The sequence below is a fragment of the Mustela putorius genome, unplaced genomic scaffold, assembly GCF_011764305.1.
Source record: "Mustela putorius furo isolate JIRA1106 unplaced genomic scaffold, ASM1176430v1.1 tig00000785_pilon_pilon_pilon, whole genome shotgun sequence".
NCBI lineage: Eukaryota > Metazoa > Chordata > Mammalia > Carnivora > Mustelidae > Mustela > Mustela putorius.
In genome coordinates, this window is record NW_025421480.1 from 6,626,413 (window position 1) to 6,639,149 (window position 12,737).

General features: G+C 46.3%; 1 protein-coding gene across 9 annotated transcripts in view; it reads left to right on the forward strand.

Moving 5' to 3' along the window:
* Window positions 1-12,737, forward strand: part of SDCCAG8 (SHH signaling and ciliogenesis regulator SDCCAG8) — a 229,621-nt gene that overhangs the window by 50,644 nt on the left and 166,240 nt on the right. For all 9 annotated transcript variants that reach the window (XM_013058426.2, XM_004756777.3, XM_004756779.3 and 6 more), the window contains one exon: window positions 3,615-3,753. In XM_013058426.2, coding sequence (XP_012913880.1) covers window positions 3,615-3,753 — 139 coding nt within the window. The remainder of the gene's footprint in view (window positions 1-3,614; window positions 3,754-12,737) is intronic.

Sequence of the window (12,737 nt, forward strand, 5' to 3'; positions counted from 1 at the left end):
CTGCCAAGCAGGGAGTCTGATGTGGGGCTCGATCCCAGGACTCCAGGATCATGACCTGAGCCGAAGGCAGTCGCTTAAGCAACTGAGCCACCCAGGCGCCCCTGGCTCGTGAATTTTGAGTGGGTCTTGGCAATGTGGTGTGTAGTTGCCTCTGAAAGACTATGGCAGGAACTTGCCAGTAATGTGGAACAAGGAAGTGTTATCGCGAGCCTTCTAGACTCCCTTCTGAATGACAGGAGTAATACTAATGATTCTTAGTTATGCTTGAAACTGGTTCTCATTGTGAAATAACTGAGGAATTCCAGGCATTCCTTAGGCACCTTATCTTTCAAGATGAAGCTCGTGCCTATATATCAGACCTTATTCTTAAACATCTGACCCAGATTATTCAGGGACTTTCTCGTCTTTGTTGCTCTGATTGTTGCACTACATTCCTTAAATACTCCACACTTGATCGCTGGCTTATGCCAGCACTGCCCCCCGCCCCCCGCCCCCGTGCTCCTTGCCTTGATTTCTGCGTGAGCTGCCCTCACGGGGATCCTTTCAGGGAACGTGGCAGCAGGGACTGACTCTGTGCCGCTGGCTCTGCTTCGGAAAACTCCTTGATGACGCTTCGATGGGGTTCTCACAGCACCTGCAGACCTTCCGCCGTTGCAGATGGAAATCTAGCACACTGCCACCTCACACTCACACTGGCTGGTCACGTGTATTTGTACAGCTTCCCACCGGGAGCAGCACACTTGGGCCTGGCTCTGGGCTGGGCCTGTGGGCTGGGAGCTCTAGAGCAGGCCTGCGGCTGCCTGGGTCGCTCTCCTGGACGGCCGGGCTGGGCTGCTCCCGAAGGCCAGATAATGTGGAGTGGCGTGGGGCTGGGGCTGAATAAAAGGGAGGCTAACCCAAGAAGGTGACCTGGGAGTGGGACTGGAAGCAAAGCCTCGTGTTGAGGACAGGCCTAACGTGCCCAGAGCTGGGTCTGTTTCAGGTGCTTGCCCTTTGGAGGTGGGCCAACCGAGCTGAAGCAAAACAAAACCAAAAATGTAGCAACTAACTGGCTGATCCCAAATTATCAAGATGGCTTCCTGGGCCCGGAAGTGTGTGTGCAATTTGGGCATCTCTCCGGAGCTTTCCAGGTGATCTGAAGGCCACCTTCAAGCATGTGGTGCATTTCTCTTCCCGAAAACTGGAGTGTGTCATTCCGGCGGCCGTACAGATGTTCAGTATCACCATGCCCGGGCTCACTGCTGGGTGATGAGCTGAGCAGGACATCAGTGTTTGGGGTGTTCATCTTTGATGACTGTCTGTCCTCTGAACTTGATGAGTTGATAGTCTGGCAAGATTCTGAACGAGAAAACTAAACTCTTGAGTCTCCAATTCTAAACAGCCTCATGACTTTTTAAATCTAGATCCTGAGATTTTAGAAGTGGGAGGAGTTTTCCTTTACCTTTCTTGGTGCCCTGCTATAGCGGAGTCACTGCCCGTTCATTTGGTCTTTTGTCCTTTACTCCACTGAGTATCTGCAAAGGTGGCAGACTCCTCTCCACCAGAGGACATACTGAAAAGAGATTAAATATATTAAGCGTTAAGTCTCCTGTGAGGAGCAGATTTGATCGATTTTGATCCTGTCAAAATTAACTGAACTTTTCAGTTAATTCCCTTTAGTCAGAACTTTGGCTTCAGTGAGCACACGGCAGCACAAAGACCATCATCAACTGAAGCCTTTCTCGGTCCAACTTACAGCAATCTGATGCCCTTTTTGACTTGCTGTCTTTAAGAGTGAATTTTTATTTTCTTCTAGACTCCTAGGTTCTAGTTGAACTGCATATTCTCAATGAAGCAAGTCTTCTCTTATGCTAGAGCTTTTTTGAAATGCAAATAAATATAAATTCACTTTGCCTTCCAGTAATCTGTGTTTGACTTAACTAGAATGATTTAACCGTGCTTTGATTCTTCTCCTCTTTCACATAACCATTCTGTGTGATTGTATTTGATCAAAATAATTAACTCCTTTTTTTCATTTCCTTTAGAACAAAGGAATTGAAGAGTAAGTTATTTTTTTTCAAATCAGAGCACAGCAGGAAATTCTAGAATGAAGATCACTATGCTCCCATGAATTTTACGATAGTTGAAGCAATCTTTTTTTTTTTTTAAACAAAACGGGCTTTTATGAAACTGCTAATAATTGTAACTTTGTTCAGTATTACATATTTCTTAAAATATGAGTGCTTTCCAAATACCACAAATAGTTTAAACCATTTTAAGAGCTTTTTTTAGGGGCTCCTGGGTGGCTCAGTCAATTAAGCATCTGCCTTTGGCTCACGGTCCTAGGATCGAGCCCCGCATCCTGCTCCTTGCTCAGCAGGAAAGCCTGCTTCTCCCTCTTCCTCTGCCTGCTGCTTCCCCTGCTTGTGCTCTCTTTCTCTGTCTCTCTGTCAAATAAATAAAATCTAAAAAAAATTTTTTTTTTCTCATTTTTTAAAATCCAGTCACTGGTTAATTCTGAAAGCAACTCAAACTTAGAGATTATAACCTTTGAGATTATTCCTCCTTCAAGCTTGCTAAACTTAAAAAAAAAAAATCAGAGTTGGCTCTTTCCTCGTAGTTTAGGACTTGGCAAAAAAAAGGAAACTGCAAGCAGTTACTTGAACTGAATTTGAAACCACAGTTTAGAACTTGAACTCTTTAACAAAGTGTGGAATAGCAGCAGAACCATCCAGCTTACTTTTCTTTTTTTATTTTTATTTTTATTTTTTTTGCTTTGTGTGCATAGAAACTTCCTTACCTCATTTTCTCTTTGGTCTACTGACCATTTTTATCCGATGGATAAATTCCAAATATCCTAAAATCTTCTACGGGATTTATTTAACCCAGGAGGTTGGATCTTTGCTAGTTGGCACGCCAGAGTGTTTTGGCATCTGGTTGCATCTGTCCCCAAGAAATGGTTAGCTTCGAGGACTTCTGAGAATTGCTGACAAGGGTGTGGGGCCAAGCAGCGATCAAAGCCAGCGGGAAGAGATTTTGTTAAATCCTGACTGTTCTCTGCGTGACCAGGGTAGTTGAGGGATTTGGCAGTCCTACCCACTGAAAGAAGAAATGTGTTCATAAGGAAGGCAAAAAACTTAATTGAAAGAGAAGGGAGGAAAAGGGGACCGTGGAGGAAGACAAACAGGAAAGGACTTATTTGTTCAGACAAATGGGGTGGGGGAGAGTCAGCAGTGTAGACAAGGTCTTAGTGGCCCCTGGAGATGTTAACTTCCACTTTGAGTTCCCACCCTCTCTGTCTTATTCCTTTCCCCCTGCCCCCCCACCCCTCTAATTTTTCAACCAACTTCCTGTTTTCTGGGCTCTACTCTGCAGCCCACAGTGGGGCCGTCCTCACCACAATAGGTCATTGTCCCAGGCAGATGCAGCCCTGCCATCGATGCCCAGCCTTTCTGGCGGCTCTGCCTGCCCCTCACCAAGGGAGGACAGAGGGCCTTTCTCCCGGCATGCTTCATGACACACCGAGCCGGCCCATCCTGGCTCTTCTTCCAGGGTGTGTGAATGCCTTTCTCTTCATGACTTAGGAATACACGATCGCTTGACCATTTCTTGTTCAAATGTTCTCTTGCCCACAGGGAAAGGGATGACTTAATGTCTGCGCTGGTCTCCGTCAGGAGCAGCTTGACAGATGTGCAGCAGAGAGAAGCCGGGGCTTATGAGCAGGTGAAACAAGCCATGCACATGACCGAGGAGGCCAACTTCGAGAAAACCAAGGCAAGTCTCAGAAGACCAAAATGAAGGCACGCTGAATCGGCCCTCTTTTCTTTTCCCAGTATTTCCATGGTTCCTCTTCCATGACTAAACTCTTTCTTCCAAACACACAGAGTGAATACCAATCTGTTAATGTTGACTTTGCAAAATGAAACAGATTTACTGGTAGAAGTCTTCTTTGGAGAGGCTTACATGCCTCATCTCCTCATTTGCTGATGATTGTGAACGCTGTGAAAACCTAACACCACGCGTATGGGTCCGTGTGTGACGGCCGACACAAGTTTTCTCCCCTGAGCCTGGGGAGTGTTGAGAACCTCCAGGCACGCCACAGATAACGGATGATGTGTGTGTATCAGACAGCATCCTTGGCTGTGAATGGGTCTGGCTGTGTGGATGCTAAGTCACACGTGCTGAACGATAATGATGGCAGTCAGTAGCTCTTTGTGACCAGGCAGTGTGGCAAGCACTGAATGGTCAGAGGGTCTTGTTGATTCATTGCTGTGTTGGGGGCTGCATCAGAGTCCACTGAGGCTGCTGCATGTTTCCCGTAGACACACCAGCCACACTCCAAGTAGCTGATCGCTGTACTGGGCAGTGCAGCTGTAGAACAGTTCTGTTGTCACAGATTCCATCGGATAGCTTTGGTCTATGCTGTTTGGTAGCATCAGTATTTATTAAGGTATTGGGCTCTTGTCCCCTGTATTCAGCTCCTCAGTCACTCTCTTGTCCATTTGTCCCTACCCAGTTCCTCCCTGACTCTTCCCAGACTCTGACCTTCACGGCTTCCATGACTGTTGTCCTGGTGCATCTGTAACTTAGGTCCATTCTGACCAAACTCCCTCATAGGCTTTCTCTCCTCAGACACTCCTGGTTGTTCGTTTGTTCGGAACTCTTGTCCCTCGATGACACTGGGACTCTCGAGCCCTCCAGTGAAGCTGCTCACGTCATCTCAAACGGCTGCGATGGAGGAGCCAGCATTCCCTCCACTCCCTGCTGCCAGTTCCAGGCCTTCCTTCCATCCTCTCTGTTGGTGACCAAGCCTCTTTGAAATCGTCATGGTCTCTCTTCTCACTAATTTTAATCAATATAAACTCTCAATCATTATTTGTCACAGTGTCACTATTTGACACTTTTTTTTTTTTAAAGAAACTCATCCATGTTATTACTTGAGTTTATGAAATAGTTGTTAGCAACTTGACACTTTTTAAGAACATTAGTGTCTGACCCTTTCCCCCTCCTCGTCGTCTGCTCAGGCTGCTGTAACAAAAATGCCATAGGCTGTCTGGCTTCAGCAGCAGACATTTATTTCTCTCAGTGCTGGGGCTGGGGAGTCCAGGATGAAGGCACCAGCAGAGCTGGTGTCTGGTGAGGGCATGCTTTCTGGTTCACAGATGGCCATCTTCTTCCTGTGCAGCCTCACATGGCCGAGGGGGTGTGGGAGCTCTCTGGGACCTCTTTCATAAAGGCACTAATCCTACTTATGAGGGCTCTATCCTAAGGATCTAATCACCTCCCAGAGGCCACATACCTGCATACCATCGCATTGGGGCTTAGGTTTCAACACATGAATTTTGGAGGGGTACGTTCAGTCCATACCACCCTCTGCCTACCTCCTTTGATCACCCTGAAATGTTTCTACATCATATTGTTAATCATGCAACACCATAGTCCCAATATCCTTTGGCTCGCTTACCTCTAACATGTCCCCTCTTCTGTGGTAACTGTCACCTGAACTGTCGTGTAAAAGGCGTGTCAGACTCTGCATCTGCTCCCTCTGACCAGCACTTCTCTCTGCCTCTCTATCGCCATTAAACGTCTCAGTGTCCTCATTCCAGCTTTTGCTTCTTCAGTCTCCTCCCCTGTCGTGTCCAGGCTGGTCTTCTTCCCCTTCCATTCATCTGTTCATCCATCCGTCCATCCATCCATCCATTCATCTGTCCATTCATTCATCCATCCATCCATCCAACCATCCGTCCATCTGTCTGTCCATCCGTCCATCCATCCATCCATTCATCCATCCAACCATCCATCCATTCATCTGTCCATCTGTCCATCCATCCATCCAACCATCCATCCATCCAGCCATTCATCCATCCAAGCATCCATCCGTCCGTCTGTCTGTCCATCCGTCCATCCATCCATCCATTCATCCATCCATCTGTCCATCCATCCATTCATTGGTGAGAGTGCCTGCATGTACACAAGCAGGGGGAGGGTAAGAGGCAGAGAGAGAGAGAATCTCAGGCAGACTCCCTGCTGAGTGCAGAGCCCAACGCGGGGCTCAGTCCCATGATCCCAAGATCACAACCCAAGCTGAAATCAAGAGTCAGACGTTAAACCGACTGCATCACCAGGTGTCACCCCCCCTTCCATTTAAACATGAATTTTACATCCTCAACTGAACTCATTACATTTGCTCCCCCAACACTGCTGTGTTCTCTAGAGAGTGGTGCCTCTGTCCACTGCTGTGCCTCGACCGGAAAGCTGGTCACCATCCTCTCCTTCACGCCCGACGTCCAACCAATCACTAAGTGCACATCTTAGTTTCTGAACTCCTGTTGAGTTCTTCCCTCACTGTCACCTTTCTTGTTCAGGACACCATAATCTCTGGATTATGAATGCTAACATCCTCTTCCCTCCGTTGCGCACACTGCAGCCAGAAGTGACCTTATTTTTTTTTTTTTAAGATTTTATTTATTTATTTGACAGAGAGAAATCACAAGTAGGCAGAGAGGCAGGCAGGGGCGGGGAGGGGAAGCAGGCTCCCCGCTGAGCAGAGAGCCCGATGTGGGGCTTGATCCAGAACCCTGAGACCATGACCTGGGCTGAAGGCAGAGGCTTAACCCACTGAGCCACCCAGGCACCCCAGAAGTGATCTTTCTTCACGGCAGTTTGATCCTGTGAGTCTTTGATTTCCAATCTTTCTGGGAGTGTCCACGTCTCAAGACAGTCTCTAAGCCCTTTGCTGTACTTCTGAGGTCTGTCATGTGCTTCCTTATTACTCTTCTCCAACAAACTCAGCCCCTGTCAGCTTGGAAAAGCAGTCAGAGGTTGGGTGAGGTCTTATTAGCATTAGCAGACCTAGATTCAACTCAGCTGCATCATTTCCCCAGCTGCGTGACCCCGGACAGCTTACTTCATTCCCAGGCCACAGTTTTTCCTCATCTGAAAAATAGAAATAATATCAGACTTAGAGGATTGCTAATGAGGACTGCATTTTATTTTATTTATATTTTTTTTAAAAATTATTTATTTGAGAGAGAGAGAGAGTGCAAGGGAGCAGAGCTGGGGAGGGGAGGAATTGGGCAAGGGAGGAACAGAGGGAGAGGGAGAAGCAGACTCCCCACTGAGCAGGGAGCCCAGCGATCCTGGCACATGACCTGAGCCTAAGGCAGACCCTTCACAGACTGAGCTACCCAGGCGCATTTTAAAATGTGTTATCTGTTAAGTTTTGGAACTCTGGCACAAAGTATTTCCTCAAGAGCTAGCGCCTCTGATGGTGACGGCTTCCAGTCCCTTGTCTATGCGTTGCCATTGTAGCCCCGGGAGTTTGCGCGCGTCATGCAAATTCTTCTTCACCTCCCACCTGGATATTTTCTCCATCTTTCAGGTCCTCTGCTCTCTTTAGAAAATCTCTGCTCTCCCATGCATAGATTCCATGCACCTCTTATGTGTCTTCATAGCAGGGCTTCTCAGCCCCAGCACTACTGACGTTTGGACTACATCATTCTTTGTTGGAGAGGTTGTCCTGCCTGCGCATCCTAGGATTTTTAGCGGCATCCCTGGCCTCTTTTCACTGGATGCTGGGATCGTACCTCCTCTTCCCCAGGTTCTGGCCACTAGAGATGTCTCCTTACATTGTCAGGGGTTCCCACAGGTGTGTGTGCATGAGTGTGTGTGTGTATGTGCGCACGTATGCATGTGTGTATATTGTGCGTGCGTGCGTATGTGTGTGCGTGTGTGCACTTGTGTATATGTGTGTGCACGTGTATGGGGGCATGCATGTGTGCACGTGTGTGTGCGTGTGTGCACGTGTGCCTATGTGTGTGCGTATATGTGTGCATGTGTTTGTGTGTATGTGTGCACGTGTGTGCGTGTATGTGCGCACGTGTTTGTGTGTATGTGTGCACGTGTGTGTGTATGTGTGTATGTGTGCACGTGTGTGTGTGTCAGCGCATGTGCATGCTGAATCGCCCCCCGGTAAGAACTGTTCCCCAGTATGTACGTCAATCATCAGTGTACTAGTCTCCCTTATCTGTCTTTATCTTCCATCAAACTTATGTATTTGTTTAGGAGTGCATGCACGTGCGTGTGTGAGCGCGGGGAGGGCAGAGGGAGAGAGAGAGAGAATGCTAAGCAGGCACCACACTCAATGCGGAGCCCAGTGTGGGGCTCAGTCAATCTCATGACCCTGCCTTCACGACCTGAGCCGAAATCAAGACTCAGACGCTTAACCAACCGAGCCATCGGCGCCCCTTTGATTAAACTTTGGAATCCCGGAGAGGAAGGAACTCACCCGTCTTGATCACTGGTCAGTCTTTAGCACCTCACATACTGCGTGGCATGTAATAGGTTCTCAGGAAATGTTCACTAACTAGGGAATTGTCATCTGTTTGCAGTAAGACTCTAGAAGTCTTTTGTTCTTATCTTTCTAGTCTACCCCCAGGGCCAGTGCCCAGCAGAGGCTCAACCACACATTTTTTTTCCTATCGCTACTTTCAGCCTGGCAAGTGTTGCTGAGGAAGCCACAGAATGAATTCCACAGGGGGCTGATATGGGTCACCCTCTGTGGATGGAAGTAGTATTTATAGGGCGCCTGGGTGGCTCAGTCATTGAGCGTCTGCCTTTGGCTGGATCGAGCCCCGTGTCGGGCTCCCTGCTCAAGGGGAGCCTGCTTCTCCCTCTCCCATCCACTCTGCTTGTGTTCCCTCTCTCTCTGTCTCTCTCTCTATGTCAAATAAATAAATAAAATCTTAAAAAAAAAAAAAAAAGAAGAAGAAGTACTATTTAGCGGCTCTTTTCTTTGCGGTTGGCCACCTTCCGTCTGGTAGGCAGGAATCACACTTTCTGTGTGTCCCCATCTCTGCTGTCCGCCTGCTCTCGGGAGCTGACCTGTGCCGCCGACATCACAGCCAACCGGCAACAGCCTCTTCAGCATCTTCTAACCCCTCGGACGTGCCTTCTGCTCATTTCCCCCTGCGTGCCGGGCCCTCTTACTTCCCAAGATGAAAGCTCTTTCTCTATGCTACTGAAGTCTCAGGGATTTGTCAAACGGCTTCTAGTATCTTCGATCCCTCCCGCCCTGTCTCCCTCCTCCCCCACCCCCAGCCTTCATTCTCGTTCAAACAAACAACAGGCGACCTTTGCTTGATCAGCTTCCACCTCTTCGACTAACTCCTCGCCACCGGTTCCCCAGCAGGCCTTTCACAAGGAGAGTCTGCCGTCGCCGCAGTCCGTCCCCCTCTGAGCACACCGCAGTCAGGCTTGCGCCAAATCGCAGCCCGGCGTCATGCTGCGGAGTTGCTCACTTGCTGGTCACCAGGCACTTCCCGATCGCTAACCCCAGGGACCTCATCTCTGTCTTCATGCGACTCCTGACTCTGGCGTCGTGGAAGCCATTGGCTGTCTTATCATAACATGTCCTCTTACCCCTTGATTTATCTGACATTTTCTGCCCTGGGTCCTTGTACCGCTCTTACCTGCTCCTCGTACCGCTCTTACCTGCTCCTCTTCATCTCTTCTCACTTGTTTTCCAGAAACCCTAACCGCAGTCCTAGCCTGCCACTAGCGTTGTCCTCATTTCTAGGAGGTGGTCTCTCCTGTCATGTCTAGCACATTCCCTGCATTTGAATACCCCCGCCTTGTGGCTTTAGCTCTAATGGCTCTCCTGAGCACCAGACCCCCATTTCTTGCTGCTACTAGACCTCTGTTTATGTATGACATTCTGTTAGCATCTGAAAATCTACTTCCACTCCAGTTTAAGCCTGCAGAGATGATTACAGTGGACTTCTATTGGTCTTGCTCGGGCCTCTTCCAGTTCCGCTGAATCTTTCCCCTATTCCCATTGCTGCCAGAGACCCTCCAGAAGTAACTCTCCCTGTTCAAGCGGCTCCCCTCTTGCAGTAAAATAAAAGCGTGACCTTCCAGATCTTTCACAATACAGCCCCAACCCAACTCTTCTAGCCTTATTTTTCACTACAGTCTTTCACAAGACCTGTGTTGTTTCCTGAATGTGACTTACAGGGTCAGGAATGTGACCTTCCTGAATGTGACCATGAATTTGCTGACGCTATACTTTACAGCAGTGCATTGATCTGTCTGTTCAACCTTGGGGCTCAACCCAGGCCGCAGTCTTCCCCAGAGTTTGCCCCAGTCCTATCTTGTTTGAATTAATCTCTTTCTCCTCCATATTCTGCCGCAGCTGGTATCATTTTGGTAGTTGCTTATGTAGCTCTTACTATCAAAAGACCTTAAAAGGCAGGTCTCTAATATTATCATTGTATTCCTCAGGTGGCTATTTGCATATTAGTTACACAATGTTGAATTGAATCAAAGTCGGTTGTTAGCTTTAATTATGAATATGGATTTTTTGTAATTAGTGCTTTTAAATATCTAACAGTTAAGAACAAAAGAAGCTATTGTGTATTGCGAATCTAAAGCATTTTTCCTTGAATTAGTAATAATGCAAGAACGGATTTCTGTGCAGTTTACAAAATACAGTGCACATTTATTAGGATTTATCTTAGGTATGTTGAAACATAATAGGAATTTTGCTTAGTGAGAGTAGTAAAAAAGTAAAATGGAATCCGTATTTTAATTTTGAAACCAACTACTTGATCCTTGAGCTGATGAAATGGGTTCCTTGATATTTGTTGCCACCTAGTGTTCCCATTTGCACATTGCAGGCTAAGTAAGTGCACCAGAGGAATTAACTAAGTTTTATACTTAAATTGACGATGGCAGTGAAAACACCCGAGGATTTTATAAGGAAATAAATCTATAACACAAGAAAGCTGTAATTCCATGCATCGATTCAGCTGTGGAACACCCTGGCTCAAATCTCTGCTCTGCCACTGTTTAGGTCTGTGATCCCGGGCAGATACTTAATGTCTCAGAGCTGCTGTTTCTTCTGCTGAGTGATAAGATCTACTTAAAATTTAGTAAGAGTGTTAAATAAAGTAATCCATGTAAGCCATTTAGCAGAGTATCTGGCACATGGTGAGTGATCAATAAATGGTTTGGGTTTACTGTGAAAATTGCAAGCCATTACAAGCAGTGATCATTTTTTAAAAGAGAGAAAAAAAATATCCTCCGGATAAATGGGGTGGGGGAAGCAGAGGTTCTGCAGTGATGCCTTGGTAAAGCTACAACATGAAACGGTTAACCAGGCCTCACACCTGCTTGCTTCTATTGAAAGGGAAATTGTTAGCTTTGGTATGAAGTTTTCATGAATATATCTATAATGAGATAACCTCCAAGGCAAGATTTTGAAAAAAAAAACAAAAAAAACCACAAAAGACAGAAACCCATGACTAAATGTCCCTAAAACTTTTTTTTTCCTTTCGAAATTATTCTTTGCTTAGATTACAGAATCAGAAAGGCGAAAATTAGAAACCTAAAGTGAAAAGATCAAAACATTTGGTCATTCAATTGCAAGCCCAGGCAGAGAATATAATGCACTTTCTTTTCTTTTTCTTTTTCTTTCTTTTTTTTTTTTTGAGAGAGAGAATGGTTGCGCAAATGGGTTTGGGGGCAGGAAAGGGCAGAAAGAGAAGGAAAGAGTCTTAAGCAAGCTCCACCCTCAGTGGGGAGGTCATGAACTGATGTCATGACCTGAGGCAAAATCAAGAGCCAGGTGATCAGGGCTACCCAGGTGCCCCATCACTTCTTGATGTGCACGGTATCTGCCACGAAGCAGAAGCAAGTCATTAACATCTTGAAAATGGGAGATAGGGACAGGCTGATAAGTTTCTAGCAAGGAAGAGTTTATAAATTAAAAAAATCAATAGTTGTCATTATTTGTAAGATACGTGCTTAAAACATATTGACCATCATTTTTAGTTTTGTGCACTATATAGTTCATAAAAATGAAATCATTTTCATAAATTTGTACGTGAATTTTATATTTAATTTTTTTTAAGATTTTATTTATCTGAGAGACAGAGAGAGCACAAGCAGGGGGAGCAGCAGGCAGAGGGAGAGGGAGAAGCAGACTCCCTACTGAGCAGGGAGCCTGATTCAGGGCTTGATTCCAGGACCCTGGGATCATGAACTGAGCCGAAGTCAGACGCTTAACTGAGACGTCCAGGCATCCCTTGAATTTAATTTTCTTAAGTGTGAATTTTGTTATTTCTCAGAAGATCTTTAATTCCTGAATTGTGAATTCTTCAGTCACAAGGATTTCTAGAAATCTAACCCTAGCACTTGGGAAGAATTTTCATATGTTCTAAAATAGGCTTCCTGTTTTTAAAAAATGGAGTTGACTATAAATTTGTTTAAGAAAATGTTTTGACCCCATTAAGACAGTAACCCATACTTGTTGGTTTAATAAAACTAGGGCTGGGAATATCAAGTCCAATAAATTTTGTTTTGAAAAATATGTTAATGTGACCAACATAGAATAACCACAAATAAAGAAATTTCCCAGAAGAGAAAAGGTCTCTTGAGGATTGAGTCAACTGGGCGGGTCAATAGTGTAATTCCCTCAACTCCTGGAGCTACAGCGTTTCCATCAAAAAGGGGCTGTGCTTAGGCAGAGAAGGAAGCCACCCCTTGAGGAACCTCTGGGAGAAATGGAAGCTGCAGGCCCCACATCAACGTGGGCCTCTCCGAAGGTCTGTCAGCTAGCCGCAACTGACCATTTACTGACCTCGCTTGTGAGAATTCAGTTATGCCCTTGTGGGATGGTTAGATGAGCAGAATTAGGGAGCACCGAATCAGCTGGGCTTCTGGAAACTGGGAGCGGGAGCCCTGGAATGAAAAGGTGA